The sequence below is a fragment of the Talpa occidentalis genome, unplaced genomic scaffold, assembly GCF_014898055.3.
Source record: "Talpa occidentalis isolate TD23 unplaced genomic scaffold, MPIMG_talOcc4v2.1, whole genome shotgun sequence".
Classification (NCBI taxonomy): Eukaryota; Metazoa; Chordata; class Mammalia; order Eulipotyphla; family Talpidae; genus Talpa; species Talpa occidentalis.
In genome coordinates, this window is record NW_026555331.1 from 105705176 (window position 1) to 105724056 (window position 18881).

An 18881-nucleotide genomic window follows, 5' to 3' on the forward strand; every position below is an offset into this window, starting at 1 on the left:
TTTTAGGCCATTGAGAGGTCATCCCATAAAGTGCTTCTTTGTTTCAGAAAATTTATTTAACAAGAGCCTCTTTTATAGAAGCATTTAGATAGTAGCTTTTAATTTATCAGATAGTTTTACACTTGAAAGACAAGGCTATAACAGTAGTTCTTTACTCGAAAATATCAAAATCAACAAACAACTATGAACCAGAGACACTCTATGGGGGTGGGGGGCGGGGAAAGGAGGGTTAGGGGTCAAAATAAGGGGGTTGTAATTGTATGGGGAATATAAAAATAAAATTTAAATAAAAAAAAACTTCAAATGTTAAAACCTCAAAAAAAAAAAAAAAAGAGAATACGTGTCAGTCTTCTTTCTCTCGGAAGAAAGGTTCATCCATGTTGTATGTATCAGTAATTCATTGCTCTTCTTTTATGAGTCATATTCTCTGTCACTGAACTGTTATGTGTCAGTTCTTCTGTAGATGAACATTGATATTTCCTCCTTTTTGTTTATTAAAAAAGCTGCTGTGGAAAAAAAAAACCCAAAAAACAGTAGTTCTTTTCTCATTGAATTTGGAGGGATAAGTGAGACAGTGGTTTTCAGAAGCTAAATTCACTCTCTCACATATAATAAACACTCAATGTGTGTTAACGCAGTCTTATATAAGGTAAATGCTAAGTGTTGCTACAATCAATGCTATGGAAATATGAAGAAAGAAAATATAATTCAGACTTTCAGAAATAGGGAATAGGAGGTGATTGCACCTCAACTGGGTTTATAAAAATGAGTAGGATTTCAAACTTTTGTAATTTTATTTTTTCATTTTCAAAACATATCACAAGGTGAGTGTATTTAATCACACTCAGCTCATACAGCAAATGGGGGAGGGGCTAACAATTCATGCTATAGCATGTTCAATGAACTGGTGACAGAAGATTGGTAAAAGGAAGGGATAGGAACTTGGTTATGTAAGACTTAGAACCAAGGGGCTCCATAGTCATCTGGCATCTGCTCAGTGTTGTATCTGATGAGAAATGGACATGATGGGAACCCTGGGAATCTCTGTAACATTGTGCTGAGTTGCTAAGCAGTCCTCCCTAGGTTCCTGTGTGTGTGCATGGTAATCCTGCAAGTCTTGGATCCTTGGTCATCCCAAGAGCCACTCTATACTTCTGTTCCAACTTCTCAATTTCAGTGATGCCACAGTTAAGTAGGGGATACACTTGTTACATAGCCGATCACTGGCTGTGCAACGTCCAATTTGGCTTTAATGGAAAAAGTGGCTTTAATGGAAAAAGTGGCTTTAATGGAAAAAGAAAATCAAGCAGAATGTGTAAGGTGGGTCAACTGTATGTTATATTGGAAGAATAAGCAGGAAGGGTGTTGGGTTACTTCTCTGTCCTCGAGTGCACTGAGATCTTTCTTTTCTTTTTTGGGGGGTTGGGGGGGTGAACCATTTTAATCTGGTGGTAGCACATAACACTGTACAGGGAGCACCACTCCACCACTCCTTTTTCCTCCGGGTTATAAGGAAGTTCTCAAATAACTAGATTTGCTATAGCCTGGTCCCCTGCTCAGAGAGAGGGAATTGAGTGGGGGAAGCACTGGGGTCTGCTTTCAGGTCACTCGTAGATCCAGTTCTGAGCTCAGCTCTTGTAATCTACCAGTTCTTCAGGGTGAAACCACAAGCCAGTCAGTCTCCTTCTCGGCACTCTCCACGGAATCGCTACCATGAACGATGTTCCTGCCAACTTGGATGCAAAAGTCCCCATGAATGGTCCCAGGCTTGGAGTCTGCCGGGTTGGTCTCCCCAAGCATCACTTGGCCTGTCCTCACAACATTCAGGCCCTCCCAGACCATGGCAACCACTGCCCCTGAGTGCATGTATTTCACCAGGCCAGCAAAGAACTGACAGTCCTGCAGGTCAATGTAGTGCTCTTTGAGAAGGTCTGCAGAAGCCTGTATGAATTTCATTGCAACAAGGCGGAATCCCTTCTGCTCAAAATGCTTAATGATTTCCCCTACAAGGCCCCCCTGGACCCCCATCAGGTTTGATGGCAATGAAGGTGCGCTCACTGTTGGCCATGGTTCCCTCCAGCTGCTGGGGCTCGAACTCAGCCTGCTGCTAGCGGCACCAGAAGCCCTCTTTCTTTTCTTTTGTTTTTGGGTCTATCGCTTCTTGGCCTTTTGGCTAAGATCAAGTGTTTTTGGGTCTAATCTACCCTTTTCTTTAAACCTCTGATCTCTGAGACTAAGCATTCGCTTCTTGGTCACATACCTCCTTGTTTTGCTACCCCAAGTTCATGCCAAATGCCTGTTTCCTTCAGCTAAAGTTTTGAAAAGATTTTTAAAAGGGTGTTTTCATCAGAGAAAATAACATGAGGAAAAGATGAAGGTGAGTTATCTTGCAGCAATTTCAAAGACAGGATGACCTGATCAGAGCTTCATGAAATAAGAGTAGAAAGGTTGTGGAGGGGAGTATGTGAGGTCGGATAATGGCAGGTGTACCTGGGAGTTTGGGCTTCACTTCAGAGGCAGAGGAGAGGTTCCTCAGACTGTCACACCCTGAACCATGTGTTAAGGTGACCGTCTCCAGCAGGACCGTCTCCACAGGCTAGATTAGAGGGGAGGAGGCGGAGAGAAACTGCCCCATCAGGGGAATAAAAGGCGGAAGACACCTGGCCAGAAGAGAATGAGAACCACACCTGCCTGGAGAGGCTAACAGGCTCCGGAGGATTGTTGAAATTCTGAAGTGTCAGAACATGAGAACTGTCCAAGGGAAAAATTATGTTTATCCTATATGTGCCATGAGCCAAGGTAGGGCTGGGTTTAAAAGACTTAAAAAGTGGGAAGGGAAAGAAGGGAGCAAGGAGGGAAGAGGGGCGGAGAGGAGATGTATGGAGAAGAAGCAGCCACACAAACTCTAGAAATAGGTGAGTTCACATTCCTCCCTTAGCGGTCATAACCCAGACAGTGACTACTGCGACAGTCCAGGAGGAGGACAGCAGGGCCTGATTCTGGACATTGTCATTGAGAATGGAAAGGATAGAAAACATAAAGAGATCGATACAGAGATAAACTCAATAGGTTTTAAAAATGACCCAAAGGAGAGTAGAAAGTTCAAAATACCTAAGATTACTAAAGTAATTATTATAACCACGTGAAGATATATCATACCTTCAAACTGGGAGCTGCTGAGAAAAAAATCTATGAAGACATAAAATTTCCAATGTAGATGACTTGTGGCAATGGTGTGTCTTGTGTGAATATCTAGGGGGAAAAAAAGCACAAATCTCCAATGAGAGTCCCTAACTATCTTCAAAATTTGTACTGGCTGGGTCTTCAGAATTCACCAGTCACATTTACTTTAAGAAAGATGAGCTGGGGGCCTCCCTGGTGATGCAAGGGGTTAAGATACAACCTATGAAGCTATCAACAGGCACTGCAGCACGAATTCGATCCCTGGCCAGGGAGCTACCCACATGGTGCTGTGACCTCTCCTGCCACGCCCGCTGCTCCCCTCAGCAGTGTATTTCAGTCAATCTGCCTGTTCTCTTCCCCACTCTGCCTCTGGTGAATCCTCTCACCCCCCACACCTCTGACCTGTACCCCAGTTTTTGTATGCATAAATGAATCTTTAAAAGATGAGCTGAAGATGATTTCTGGGTCTAGTTTAAGAGTACTTGGTATCAGACTATCCCTCTTGCTGAGAATAAACATCAAAGTTGGATAAAACACAAAGAAAAAGTTCCAGCGGCTTCAAGCTATTAGAGTATCCAAACACTAGAATCTGGGAATAGAAAAGATTTTTTAAAAGTCTTTTTTTTTTTTAGATTTATTTATTTATTTATACAAGCACTGGGTACAGTCAGAAGTGCGGGAGGGTGAGACAATTCACCAGATCCAGAGCAGGGAGCAGAACAGGCAGACTGATGAAATACACTGCTGAGGGTAGTAGCGGGCGAGACAGGAGAGTTCTGTCACACTATGTGGGTTTCTCCCCAGCCAGCTGGGAATAGAACCCATGCTGCAGAGGCTGCGGACAGCTTCGCAGCCCAGCGCTCAACTGCTGCACCACCGGGGAGGCCCAAGAAAAGATTTTAAAAGGATGTTTAAAACCCAAAACTCTGTATTATCTTCCCCCCAAGTTCTGAAAGACAAAAATAAATTTCAACAAATGGAAAGACATCTGTCCTTGAACAGGATGGCTCAACTTGATAAGGTTATAAATTTTCCCTAAGATAGTTTACACATACAATGCAATTCCAATAAAAATACCAATGAGCTATTTTATGAAATTAAGTTGATACCAAAGTTTATATGGAAAAATAAACATATAAGCAAGTCAGAAAATAGGGAAAAAAATTATGTAGGGGAACTAGCCCACCCTAAAACATACCATAATGCCTCTATACTTAAAACAATGTAGTGCTCAATATAAATAAATAAAACAAAAAAAAATCATGGTACTCATATAAGGGCAGTAGAATAGAATACAAAATTCAGAAATAGGCTCAAATACATATGAAAATTTAGTGGACAATAAGGGTGACTTTTGACAGCACTGGAGTAAAGCTGGACTTTTAAAATAAAATAGTTGGACAACTGAGAACCATTGTATGAAGAAACTAACAAGTCTGCTTTTTTTTTCTTACATCATTGTTAATTTTTGGACAGTATTTGATTTCTCCCCTCAGATGTAATCCCTGTATTTCTCCCACCACCATATCAGCTGTGATCTATCACCACAGTCCCTTGTGCTCATTCCCTCCCCAACCCCCCCACCCCCGTTTTTGACCCCTCTCACTCCCCCTCCCCCTGCTGTATGCCTCAGATCTATGGTCAGCTTGCAAGGTTTGTCTTTTTCGTGACCTTTTGTTCGGTTTCTCTATATTCCATATATAAGTGAAACCATCTGATATTTATCTTTTTTTTTTACTTTACAGTTACTTATCCTTGCACATACATCTTTGTGCACATATGTAAGTATTTCTCTAGACTAAATTACTAGAAGAGGACTCCAAATTCTTCATCAATATCTTTTTCTCCTTATTTGCCAATTGTTGACTTAAATCCTTTCTCTTTTTACCAGTGATAGGTGAAATTTGATATTTCATTGTTTTACTGCATTACTAATGAAACTTCGAGCTCTTGTCTATTGGCCATCTAGAGAACTTTTGATGACTTACCTGTTTATTTCCTGTGTGCATTATTCGGATGGTTTTTTGATCACTTCTTGTTGATTAATAGACTTCTTTATTGGTTTTGAATATAAATTTTTGTGAGATATGACTATTTCTTCTGAGGTTGTTGCATGATCTTTAATTTTATTTATTATATCACCCAGACATTTTTTTGTTTCACTTTAATTAGAGATCTAAGTTTTATATCTTGTTTATTTAGGCCTCCCTGCCTTAAGATTATAGTGAAAAATATTCCCTACATTTCCTGTAGTTCCTTGGGCTTTTAAAAAAATATTTAACATTTTAAGCCATCTGGAATCTATTTAGCTTCGTGGTGTCAAGTGGAAGTCTAGCTTTATTGTTCTGCAAATGGCAAGTCAATTATCCCAACACCATTTATTAAATAGACATGCTTTCTCTATTCATGTGAAAGACTATAAATTCAGAAATCCCTGTATATACATGCATGCTTCCTATTCTGCTTCTTCAATCCAGTCCTAAAAAATGACTATTAGTTTAATTATTACAGCTTTGCAGTATATTGATAGATAATAGGAAAATATTATACCTTTAATTTTTCAAAAATTATTCACCAATTCCTTCTTATTTCCTCTCTTAAATATTTAGAATCTCCCAACTAAGTCTATAAAAAAAAAAAATCTTGATGGAAATTTCATTGGGAATGTACTGAATTTTTAGATTAATTTAAGGACAGACTTGTCATTTTTACAATTGGTATTTCCTAGTCAGGAAATGGTACATTTTTGTTTGATTAAACCTTTTTAACATCTTTCAGTAAAAAATTTTACAGTTTTCTTTTTTAAAATCTTGCATACTTTGGGTTGCAGTTATATCTAGGGATTTATTTTATGTTTCAAGTTGGTATTATTGAATGGGATCACCTTTTTTTCCCGTCAATACAATATGACAGTATATAGAAGCGCAATTGATTTTATACAGTGATCTTGAATCTGAGTACTTTATTGATGTTTTTGACTCATTAACATTTTTAAGACGATATATGTATTAGCTTACTAGGTCTGCCATAACAAATACCATGGACTGGGTGGTTTAAACAAAAGGGATTTGATTTCTCACAGTTCTGGAGGTTGTGAGTCTGAGATCAAGCTGTCATATGCTCCTTTGTCTCTGAGGCCTCTCTTCTGGGCTTGCAGACAGTCATCTTCTCTCACTGTCCTCACATGGTCTCACACGCATGTTTCTGGTGTCTCTTTCTGTCCAAATTTCCTGATCTTATAGAATATTAATCTTATTGGAACCCACCCTATAAACTTTTATTTTGACTGAGCACTTTAACCACTTTATCTCCAAATATGATTATATTCGGGGGGGTTAGGACTTCAACTTACACATTTTAAAAGGTACAGTTCAGGGCCTCCCTGTGGTGCAGGGATTAAAGTGTCAGTGCTATCAAGCTATCGCCAGCCACTGCAGCAAGAGTTTGATCCAGATCCGGCCAGGGAGCTAACCTGCTTGGTGCAGCAGACCTCTCCTGTTTTGCCTACTGTTCCCCTCAGCAGTGTATTTCAGTCAATCTGCCTGTTCTGCTCTCCATTCTGTCTCTGGTGAAGCCTCTCACCCACCCCACACCCCTGACCTACACCCCAGTTTTTGTATGCATAAATAAAAATAAATCTTTAAAGAAGCAGCTACAATTCAGCCCTAATGACAATCATTTCTGCAAATATTGACAGTCATGTTTCTTCCTCTTCTTTTAATCTCTACTTTGAACTTCTTTTTCTCGTCTTTTTGTATTAGTGAACTAATAAAGTATTGAATTATATGGTGGTAAAGGACAACCCTTTCTTTCTTCCAATTTGAAAGGGAATACTTCTAAATTTCCACCACTCCTTAGGATGTTGACTCTTGTTTTCTGATTGGTCATCTTTATTAGGTTGAACAGCTTCTTTTTCTTATAGCTTTTGAAAGGTCTTCAGTTCCTGTTGTTTCTTTTGTTATTTTAAAGTTGGTTTATAGAGCTGGTATTTGATTCTAGTTGAATATGACTTTTTCCCACTAGCTCACCCTGATTTCAATTAAGTTTTTTAAAAGTTTTTAAAGACCAATAGGAGGTTTGTGGAAGAGAGATTTGGGATGGCCGTAAAGTCTCTTTTCAATCAGACAATTTTTTTTCCAGATTTATTTATTTATGCATACAAGAACTGGGGTACAGGCCAGAGATGGGGGGGGTGAGAAGATTCACCAGAGACAGAGTGGGGCACAGAACAGGCAGACTGACTGAAATACACTGCTGAGGGGAGCAGCGGGCAAGACAGGAGAGGTCTGCTGTGCCATGTGGGTTGCTCCCTGGCCGGTTGGGATTGAACTGGCACTGGAAAGGCTATGGATTGCTTTATAGTGCGGCACTTAACCCCTTGCACCACTAGGGAGGCCCAATTCTTGTTCTTTTTTCCAACCATCAGCGAATGATTATATTTATGGATGACATGAACTTTTTTCCAAAGATGTGTTTTGTAAGTGCAATGTTTTATACAACATGAAAGGTTAATTATAATGAGGATTCAGTGATGATTCAGAACTTAAGTGCTTTTTAACCCATGGAATAGAAAACATTCCTTTAGTCGCTCACTGCCTTAATCTTCATCATCCCCATCCTTGTCACCCTTTGTCTTTGTCTTCTTTAAAAGGCACATAGAGGGCCTCCCCAGTGGCGCAATGGTTGTGAAGCTGCTCATAGTCTCTGCAGCGCCGGTTCTATCCCCGGCTGCTCCCCGGCCACCGGAGGAGGGTCCCACATGACGCACAGACCTCTTTAAAAAAATAAATAAATAAAATAAAAGGCACATAGAAAGTCCTGCATTTAATGTAAGTTTACAATTTATCACACAGGAGTGGGAAAGCCCAAAGAGAAAACAATGCTATTCAACCCTATTCAACAGCCATCAATGAATATCCAGGGGTAGAGCTAAGAGTTGCCCCTCTTTGGTGCCTTCCCATCTTGGTGTTGTTGAGCGTGCCGGGGAATTAGAAGCGAGTAAAACACAAGGAACTTATAGACCAGTTTTTGAATCAATCTGCTAAAGCAGATTTGTTATATATTTTTTTTTTCCTTTGGGTTCTGTTTAATTTGTTGGCAGTGCTTGGGTCAATGCAGATAGCACTTAATTGCAAATAATTCTGGAACTTCTTGGCAATGCGGAACTAGCTGAAATGAGAGAAAAGCAAGTATTCTTATATGATGAATAATATTAGGGCCCAGGGGGCATTTAGAAGATGGAAAAAAGGAGTGGGTTAATTTTGAACCATTTTCAATTTCCATACCAGTCATTACCCACATTAGTGGATTTATTATGCTCTTTTTCTTTCTCTAATAGGAGCCTTGTAAAATTCAGCGTATCATCAGACAACCTAATAATTACTGTATTTAGGGGCAAATGTTAGATCCTAGACAGAGACCATTTATTATATCCCATTCCCTAAAGTTTGACTGAATGGTCATTTTTCTGCTTCCTCATTAATAATCATAATAAGTAAACTGCAAGAAAGGGGAGGAAAAACTCAGCAAATCAAAACTTAGAAAACTGGGAAGGTCAGAGCAATAAAGCATCCTGCCATTACTCACAGACTGTGTGAGATATTAGAATTATGATTCTTAATTTTCATGACCAAAATTCTAAAGGGAATGAAAATGGCACCAAATGAATCCATTCAATTAATGTGAAAGTCCAGATGGAAAAAAAGAAAAACAAATAATTCCCTGAATCTGCCTTTTATCAACTCAAGTCCAAAATTGTAGGCCTCCCTGGAGTCTAAGAATCACAAAACAAAAGCTTAATGTGACCAGTAATTTAAGTATTTGCTAACCTTTTGTCCTTAAAGCTCTGTGCAACAACCCGAAAAACATTACGTGATGAAGCTGCCTTGGTTGGATGAGCACTGGGTAATGGCATCAATCTTCGAATATTCCCAATCCAGGATTTGAGAGACAGAAACAACTCCACCCCAAAGATTTTTTTTAGAAAGCTCTTTTGTTTTTGGATTGTACTCAAAGATATTTTTTGCTGAATTTCCAAAAGAAATTACTCATGTACTAAGCATACCCCTTGCTTCATCACAAAATATGTTCTAAATACCCAAACTCTAACACAGTACAATTTCACGTCAAGGAGATATTTTTGAACTACCAAATAATTTTTTGGTTACCCATCACTTGGCTTTTAATTTGAAAATGCCTCCTGTGCCAATCAACGTAAATGTCTGTTCTGAAAGATTGTGCATTTTTAACTTTATCCTTGCCTTTCTGTTCTCTTATGCAAACATGAAACTAGTAGCTTTGTTCCCATTATGGTTTTCTTCCCTGCCCCTAAAATCTGAGCCTTTAGAGTGGGTGTTTAAAGACACCTTCTCCAAGTATTTCCTAAGGCTAATGCAACAAGAACACACTCTCTGTTTTTGAAAAGTTAGATCAGTTGGAAACTTTTGAACAACCACTTAATGCCAATGCTGCCCTTGATCTTCCTCTTTACAGTACATGGGGTTTACACTTTGTGAGCCAGATCGGATCCCAGTAGACTTCTGCTGAAGAACACAGGAAGAAATCCCCTCTCTTGTCTGCAGGGAGTATGTTCCAGCCAGAATGCATAAACCATTGAGAATATTTCCCATGGAGTCTGCTGAGAGGGCAGTGATTCATTGCCCCCCAGGCATCTGGTTGGGTAGGAAGGACTGGGGAGCACTGCCTCACCCCCCACCCTCCCCCACCTCACTGTGATGCTAATGGGAGTTACATTTGAAAACCTCCCAAAAGCCAAATCCTGGAATACTGTTCTTTCTCCCCACAGGTTTGCATTTCTCAGAAAGCAACATAAGGAGACATAAAGAACCAGAATGTAAATCATGTCCTTGAAGAAAATCTATAAATCAAAAGAATGGATAAATATATTCTATTTACTCAGCCTCTTTGAAAAGACGCATTAGCTAGATCAAGACAAACCCATGTGCCCCAGTTTCATAAAACCTTCCCACAATGACCAAATAAAATCAACCTCTCCTAGTGACCCTCAACTTTAACACTTCAAAGGGAAGCACACGATTGCTTTTATTATTACTAGGGTATTTGACAGCAATCCAGAGAAAGCCCATGAAAACTGGGATCAGATAGAGTTAATGCCTTCATGGAAACAGAATGCCACTCCCTAGGGCTGAGCTCCTGCACATCGTTAAGGGAAAGATGGAAGGGAAGCCATCTTAAGAACTGACATTAAAAATTGAAATCCATTCTGTAAAATACAGGCTTTGTGTAAGTTTTATAGCCCTAAGACATCGCAGCTAAAGGGTAGTAAAAATTGCATGTAAGAATGGTACGGTGATTAAATTGTCCCTAAGAACTCTTGATCCAGGATTAGGCATACAGCTATATAAACTTGCATTGTATTCATACAAAAACTCCACCCAAAGCAAGCAGAAGTTTCCAAATTTCGGTGGAGGAAACCAACAGTCCAACAGAAAAATGGGCACATAATAGAAAAATATATGTTCACCGAAAATGAAATGGAAGGGAATACAAATTTGTGAAAGCCCAACTGGTCAGAATTTTTTTTTTTAAAGGAGTGCTTTTTTTTTAAGATTTATTTTTTTAATTTATACAATAGCTGGGGTACAGGCCAGAGGTGTGGGAGAGTGAGAGGATTCACCAGAGACAGAGTGGGGAGCAGTACAGGCAGACGGACCAAAAGCACTGCTGAGGGGAGCAGCAGGCGCAACAGGAGAGGTCTGCCGCGCCGTATGGGAATGTCCCTGGCGGGCTGGGAATGGAACCCGCGCTTCAGAGGCTGTGTGATAGCTTCACAGCGCAATGCTCACCCCGCTGCGCCACCGGGGAGGCCCCTGGTCGGCCCCTGGTCAGATTTGTTTTTAAGATTAAAATCTTATTGATGAAAATTAACTGAACTCTCTCCTGATACCACTCTACATGGTACAGAAAACAAACCCATTCTCTGTTACTTACCTGAAACAAATTGTAGCTTGGAAAACCTATTGTAGTATACTTTAAGTCTTATTTACTCTATGTAGGAGGTGAGCTTCTAAGATTGCCCCAGGGATCCCCAATTCCTGGTATATTTGTGCCCCTATTTAATCCTCAAGTGACTTCTGTCCAACCAGTAGGATATAAGAAAGGTAATGAAGGTCATTTTGTGATTAGGTCACAAAGAATTGTGACTTCCATTTCGTTAGTAACTTACTACCTCTTGGGCCTCCCTGGTGGCATAAGGGGTTAAGTGTCAGCACTATGAAGCTATCCTCAGGCACTGCAGCACGAGTTTGATCCCCAGCCAGCCAGGGAGCAATCCACATGGCGCAGCAGACCTCTCCTGTCTCACCTTCTGTTCCCCTCAGCAGTGTATTTCAGTCAGTCTGCCTGTTCTGCTCCCTGCTCTGTCTCTGGTGAATCCTCTCACCCCCCACACCTCTGACCTGTGCCCCAGTTCATGTATACATAAGTAAATAAATTTTTAATAAAAAAAAAACTTGCTATCTCTTGACTTTGATGAAGCAAACTATATTTGAAAAGGTAGATGTGACAAGGGACTAGGAACATCCTCCAGCTTATAGCCAGTGGGAAATTGAAGCCCTGAGTCCAACAAGCAAGAGTCTTAATTCTGTCAGCAGCAGCAGTGATGACCTGGAAAGGGGACTCTTCCTCAGGGAAGCGTGTGGATGAGACTGTCCATCAGGCTGCTGCCTTTCATGAAGCCTGTAGGCAGCCCTGAAGCTAAGACTATGTCAGATTCCTAATGGACAGAAATTGTCATGTAACAAATTGGTCTCTGCTGCAAAACTTTAGGGTAATTTGTGGCCTGCATAAACAACTATCAGGTTTTCTATGATATTGCAAAAACCACTTAACTTTTCTAGGCCTGAGTTTTTTCCTCTACCCAGCACACAGGACCACTTAATAAATGTTGATGGCTAAGTGAATGTGTCACAGAGAAGTTGAACTAGATAATTGCTAAGATTCCTCCTAATGCAAAAACTTGACAATGTTTTATTTAGAAGTAACAACTCTCATGGACAGATTTTTAATACAAGTTGTATTTTTCCTTTGATAATGTTTTTTTTTTTTTCTATTTTTTTAAACTGTCTTACATTTTTGATTTGCCTTAAGAAAAAACTCAAAACAGAAGCCTCTTGTTTGAGACCTTTCCTCACCAACTTTTCTTGTTTTAAAAATAGTCTGACCTGTGGGTGTCTGCACAACCTGGCAGAGGATCGCTGTGAACCCCAACACCGCCTTTGATGTAGTCATGTGCCCTCAACCTTCCAGTAGATCTGTGCATGTTTTATGATCACCTTCTCACCTGCTTCCAGAGCACACGTGCCTTTCATTTAAGATGCAAGGCTCCCGCGGCCTGGCCTGAGTGTTGGACACATTTCTTTTCGCCTCCCTCTGAATTCACTGGTGGAACCATTTTATAAATCTTCCAGGTCATTTCCAAGAAGCTCTGGTACTAAAATACCATAGGTCTGTGCTGCTTTCGTAGGGATTAAATTTTGCTTCATTGTGGGTAAAAATGGTGTTTTATAGGCTGGAAACAATGTCTTTGATGCTAAAATCATTCCCATGGTGGACTCTAAAAACCTTTTGGAGCAACACTTTAAAATCTTTACCAGAACTTCTTTTAACATTTGAAACAACTATGTCATTGTCTATAGAGTTATTGCAACAGCGAGGGAAATGTGCAACCCACCGGGTCCCATCTCACACCCAGCACGGGTTAGCACCCAGCTCTGACCTGTCAAATAGAGAGAAAAACCAGTCATGCAGCACAGAGATTAATATTCAGAAGAGGCTTTTATTTTCTGTTATTCAGATCGGGATATTTTGTTTTCCATGAGGACTCATCAACTTGCCAAATTGTTCTTATAAGGGCATTCTATCAAAGACAATGATATGAATTTCAATAAGCAAACAAAAACATTACATTGAAGTGTCTCTCTTTTCAGGTAGAATACTGGGAAAAATAATATAAAATGTATGTACATGAAAGAGGCAGTAGGTCATAACTTCATGTTTTCTAGAATGAGAGCTGTCTCTTAGTTTTTCAAGGGATTCAAAGGCTCCTCTTACCCTCACCATGGGCCTTGCTTGTCTTTAAAGTGCAGCTTGTGATGACTCCACACAGAACTTGGGGGAAGCTTGTCAGGTGGCAATTTCAAAGTCTAATAAATACTTGTACCTAGTGTTTCTACATTAGCTCGACCATCCAAACCAATGAAAAGCAGCAGAGTAGTTCTGCACAGGTTAGGAACTGGCATGTCCTGGCTACAATGCTGGTATTTGGGCGGCAAAGATCAAAGAAAGAAGTTGTTAGGAAGGAAAGGTAACTAGTACCAAGCACTGTGGTTTCTGCAAACTGATTTTGTGTTTTGTGACCACATTTAGTGTCATTTAAAAAATAAGCAGAGCTCCATGGCATTTCACCGAAGCACAGGATTTCATGCTGAAAGGGATCTTGGTGCTCAGCTTAATCCAATCACTTCATTGTCTGGGTTGAGTAAACTGAGATCATCAGAGTTGAGTGACTCACCCAAGACCATCCACCTAGTGGAAGATGCAAGGCTCTGCCTCACAAAGAGGCTGTAACAGGGGTGAGTGAATGGCACTGAAGACTTTCAGAATTAATGATGTTCTATGGTTGAAAGATGGCTGAAGCATGAATGCTCTAAGTTAATAATTTTTATTAATATTTTAAAATATATATTGGAGAAGCACACCAGAAAGACATCTCCATACTGAGCTACAGGGAGAGGCATCCTGGCTGTCAGCAACTGAGGCTCTCTCAGTGCTTACTAGCATCCATTCTCCTTACGGATAGCGTGAATACCCACAGCAGCTAAAGCAAAGTCTCTTTATTGCCCTATCAGAGAAGATTTTTTCATTAACTCATGAAGATTATGAAGCTGCACTAAAAACACAGACTGCTAGAGCCCAGAGAACATGCTGGCCACACAGAACCAACCTGGCCCTCAAAAAGTAGAAATAGGTCTTGTTACCTGCCTGTGGCCTGACTTCTGGCCGGGAGGCTGAGGGACACACCAGAACATTGGAAAACTAGAATTATAATGACACAAACAAACAGTAAAATGGTCAAGGGTAAATATGCAGCTTTAGGGCCACAAGTCAGTGAGGCAGAGAAATGCCTTGGAGGGTGGGGGAAGGAGACATGATGAAGCCACTGAGCGGGACAGGGAGGGAGACATGAATGAGATGAATGTGTAAAGCACAGGGACTCAGGCAGCTGCCGCAGAGTTGTTACCCAACATGACTGGGAAGAGGTTAATAGTTGCAAGTACACAATTTTAATGGCCATATGGGCACCCCTCACTTTGTCCTGCTTTGCCCTGCTGTGCTTCACAGATACTGTGTTTTCACAAACCCAAGGGTGTGGCACAGCCCGCCTCAAACCCGAGCCTGCTTTCACTTCGTCTCTATGAGATGAATGCCGTGGCGCACCTGCTAGACTGCAGGGGAGTGTAGATGTGACTTTTACCTGCACTGGGAAACCAGAAATTCCGTGTGACTCACTGTATTACAGTATATTTTATCTACTCTGTACATTCCCAATTATTAACATGTGCATAATAATATGATGGCAAGGGCAGAAGTTACAACTAATGCCATCCTTTTTATCAGAAAACCTGCAACTTCATATATATTGACTGTCCGTCATGAGGACTAACCAGCTATTTAATGGCAGGTCCACTGCCTGGATGGGCTCCAGAGGAGGAGGAGCAACTTGTCCTCACAAGGGGATAAGAGAAGCCATGAAATGCACCAAAGTGGGATGGGATTTCTGGGCTATGGGCATCTCTGATTCCTCCCCAGCCCCATCACTGATCTTGTTCCATGTGTGCACACTTTGCCAAGATTGTTGCTTTTACACATTGATCATCTATTCATGACCAGAAATCACTCAGTGGATGATGGTCCTGAGGAGAATGTCAGGCCAGTGAACTGACATCGCTTAGTGCGTGATACCTGAAAGCTGGGCCCCACTTTTCTGTCTTCTGTATAGGAACAGCGCACAGAACCAAATAAGGCCAGTGCCTGCATTTTCATGAGCATTTACCTTCATTTTCTTGTGCTGTCTGGGAAGGGAAATCTGGAGAGTTCCACCTACACAAACTCACAACTTGGTTTATCTTCTTTTCAAGTCTTCTTCTGAGGCCAAGACATTGATGAGATGAATAGTCCATTTATTGCCCGGAATTGGGACATCACAGTCTGTCATTTCGAGATGTGTTTTTTATTGTGAACTTGGATACTAAGTGAGCACTTAAAGTGGCGAGGGAGCGGGGGAGGACCGGGTGAGCTGGGAATAGCCAGTAGGAGTGAATGGACTCATCTGAAGACTGATTTAAGGGATGATGGGGTCACAGTAACCCCAACTTGAATATTAGTTGGGCCACGGCTGTAAGAAAATAAACAATTCTGGAATAAAATATGTGGAAGGGAGCACCCAGGATACAATCAATAAAGCTGACATCATTTAGTGAGTTAGGGTTTGCTTGTGATCCCCACTGCCAAAAGGGAATTTGTAGATAAGGCAAAGAGCCAGAGATGCTCTTTGTCACCCCATGAAATAGAACCATTGGTACAAAGATGCATGATGGTGCCCACCTGCCCAACAGCTTTTCTAAGAGAACAAAAAATGCGATGCAAATGCCTGAGGTGGAGAGGGGGCACAGCTGGATTAGTCATCACTTACACATGGATCAGAAAGCATCTTAGAGCTACTGCTGTGGGTACGGTTTGACCAGGGAGAAATGGAGAACATCCCAGAGCCCAGCAAGGAGAGCTTGGGGCTCGGATAGAGAACTGGGCAGAGAGAAAATGGCGACCACTAGAAATGGAGAATGAAAACTTCTAAGGGGTTAGAACTTGACTGACAGTAGCTGCCTTGCCCCCATTTCAAGATTAAGGCATGCTCCCCCAGCCTGAGCATCGCACCTCCTTCCTGCCGGTCTTCACTCACAACAGATCAAAACACCTTAAGTTGATCTAAAGGCCAGTCAAGCAGGGACGCTTTTTCTCGTCTTGATGGCCCAGTAGCTGTTGTTTCTCCTCAACTACTGAGCAGTTTGTTTCTTGTGAACCTGCAACTCCTGGAACTACACATGTGTCTTCTTTGTTTCAATAGCAAGCAAACTCCAGACCAATCTTACCTACCCTTGCCAGAGCCCCAGTGGTTCATGCTCGTTACCGTGCATGTTGACTTACCTCAAACCTGGTTCCAGTTCATGACCTTGGATTCTTTTTCTTATCCCTTGCCCCTATTTCTATTTCTGTTATGTTGCATTCTATACAGATTTCAAAACCACCTTAAATATTTTTGACTCAAAGGCCTGGCCTGAATAAATGGGGCCAGCATTGCTTTTAGAAGTTGTGGTCTATAAAATACTGCTCACCCTTCCCCATCTGGGCCTAGTGAATGATTCCCCCAAAGAAAGGGAGCACGAGGAAGGGCCATTCTGCCATCCACAAGGGCGTTCACAAGATCTTGTATGGAATGGGCTTTGGAAGCATGGTCCTCACACTCAGACCCAGAAATCTGCCATGAAGGAGGGGGACTCCAGATGTGCACCCTGACGCCAGGCTCAACCAAACCATCGGAGCCAAAGGAATAAGGCGTGTCCCGCTGCATCCTGTGTGCTTGCCCAGAAAACTTCATGTCTACTTTTGGTGCCTAGATATTAGAACTTCTAAACTGAGTGATGAATTCTGTGTATAGATTTCACAACTGATTGAGAAAAAAGGTCAAATAGGAAATGCAGAGCTTAAAAGTAAACAGCTCTTGGGCCTCCCTGGTGGTGCAAGTGTTAAGATGCAACCTATGAAACTATTCGCCACAGCCACTGCAGCAAGAGTTTGATCCCAGGCCAGCCAGGCAGCAGCCCACATGGCACAGCAGACCTCTCCTGACTCGCCCCACTGCTCCCCTCAGCAGTGTACTTGGGTCAATCTGCCTGTTCTGTTCCCCACTCTGTCTCTGGTGAACCCTGTCACTGCCCCCACACCTCTGGCCTATACCCCAGCTCTTGTATGCATAAATAAATAAATCTTTTTTTTAAAAAAGTAAACAGCTCTTAGTCTAGGATTGGTGTGATGCACACACATGCCTTTGAAGAGAAAATATTATGGATGTAATGGTCAAATCTAGCCTAAAACCTGGGTCACCAACATGCTGTATATAGTGGCTGCCTATGTATCAGTCACCACCTTCAAAAAGCTACGGTCATGGTGGATGAGAACTAAGCACTGATTGTAAAATAACGTTTAAAACCAGAAAAAAATAAAATGAAATACTATTTCCCTTGTTGTGATGTCTTTGTAAAAAATGCCTTTTTAGAATAAGATCAACACACAGGAAAATGGTGAAATTGGAACTTGGAAGAAGGATTCCAAATTTCTTGTTCTAATTGCTGGTTCACACACCTCAGCAAGCAATGAAAATACTTTAGATCTGTAATCAAGTAAGCTCCTCCATTTTATCTTAACAAGGAAAAGAAAAGTGTACCTATATAAATTCAACTGCAACTTTCTGTGTGTTCCATTTATTTTTTATTTTTTAAAGGCACAAATCATTAATATGAAGTTTTTTTAAGAGCTGGGATACAGGCCAGAGGTGTAGGGGGTGAGAGGATTCACCAGAGACAGAGTGGGGAACAGAACAGACAGACTGAGTGAAATACACTGCTGAGGGGAGCAGCGGGTGAGTCAGGAGAGGTCTGCTGCAACACGTGGGTCACCTCCCTGGCCCCGGATCAAACTCATGCTGCAGCGGTTGTGGATAGCTTTATAGTGCTGTATCTTAACCCTTGTGCCACCAGGGTGGCCCACTGTGTGTTCCATTTTAGATGATGGTTGACACCATCATTTTGTAGGCTGCAGTCACACTTTCCATATTAATCCTAGTACACCAGTACATCTGAATTCACTTACTGACAGTCTGTTTCATTTACAGGAGGAATTTAATGAGAACCAAGGTAGCTGTACTTCACTGGTCAGATACCAGTGATTTGGGGTTTCCTGGCCTCTGCATTTGCCAGGGGACATCCTGGTGCTTGTATTCATTGCTATGTAAAATGTTAAATTTGCAAATTCCCGTTAACAGCCACCAGAGGGCGATAGGCACTCATAGTATTCAAAGCACCCAGGCAGATGCTCGGCGCGTAGTGTTTCTTTCCTTCTTTTTTAAAAATTTTAATTCCATTATAATTTTTTAAGGGGTCATGACTGAACCTCCTTTCAAATGATTGAATGCATCAATGCAGGTAGAGTGCTTTACTGCATAAACATTTAGTAAGCTATTATTATTGCTACTCAGACCTTGCTGGGAAATAAAAAGTAGAGAACCACTTTGCTGTGCTAATTCCACCTAACATTCAATAACAGTCCAGTGCAGGGTTATACATATCAGGGCTACTGAATTGCTTGATTTACTCAACTATAGATACGTGGCTCTATCGAAATACACTGAATTGTTTGGTTCTTATTTTTTGTTAATATGTATTTTCTTTTCCCCCACCCGCCATAAAATGGATTTTGTGAAATATATACATTGCACATACCTTTTCATTAGGGAACTGGGGGTGAGATCATGAAAATATTATATTTGTTCAGTTACCACCACCACAAAGGCAGAATTAGGGTCAAGACAAGGCGTGTTGCCG

General features: G+C 41.2%; 1 protein-coding gene and 1 pseudogene across 1 annotated transcript; both read right to left on the reverse strand.

Annotated features, from left to right (window-relative positions):
• Positions 1-957: 957 nt before the first annotated feature.
• On the reverse strand, positions 958-16879 carry LOC119250223 (rRNA-processing protein FCF1 homolog; annotated as a pseudogene).
• Positions 1628-2042, reverse strand: LOC119249525 (nucleoside diphosphate kinase A 1-like). The gene has a single exon (XM_037516955.2). The coding sequence runs from the start codon at positions 2026-2028 to the stop codon at positions 1654-1656; it is 375 nt and encodes a 124-aa protein (XP_037372852.1). The 5' UTR covers positions 2029-2042; the 3' UTR covers positions 1628-1653.
• Positions 16880-18881: the final 2002 nt, after the last annotated feature.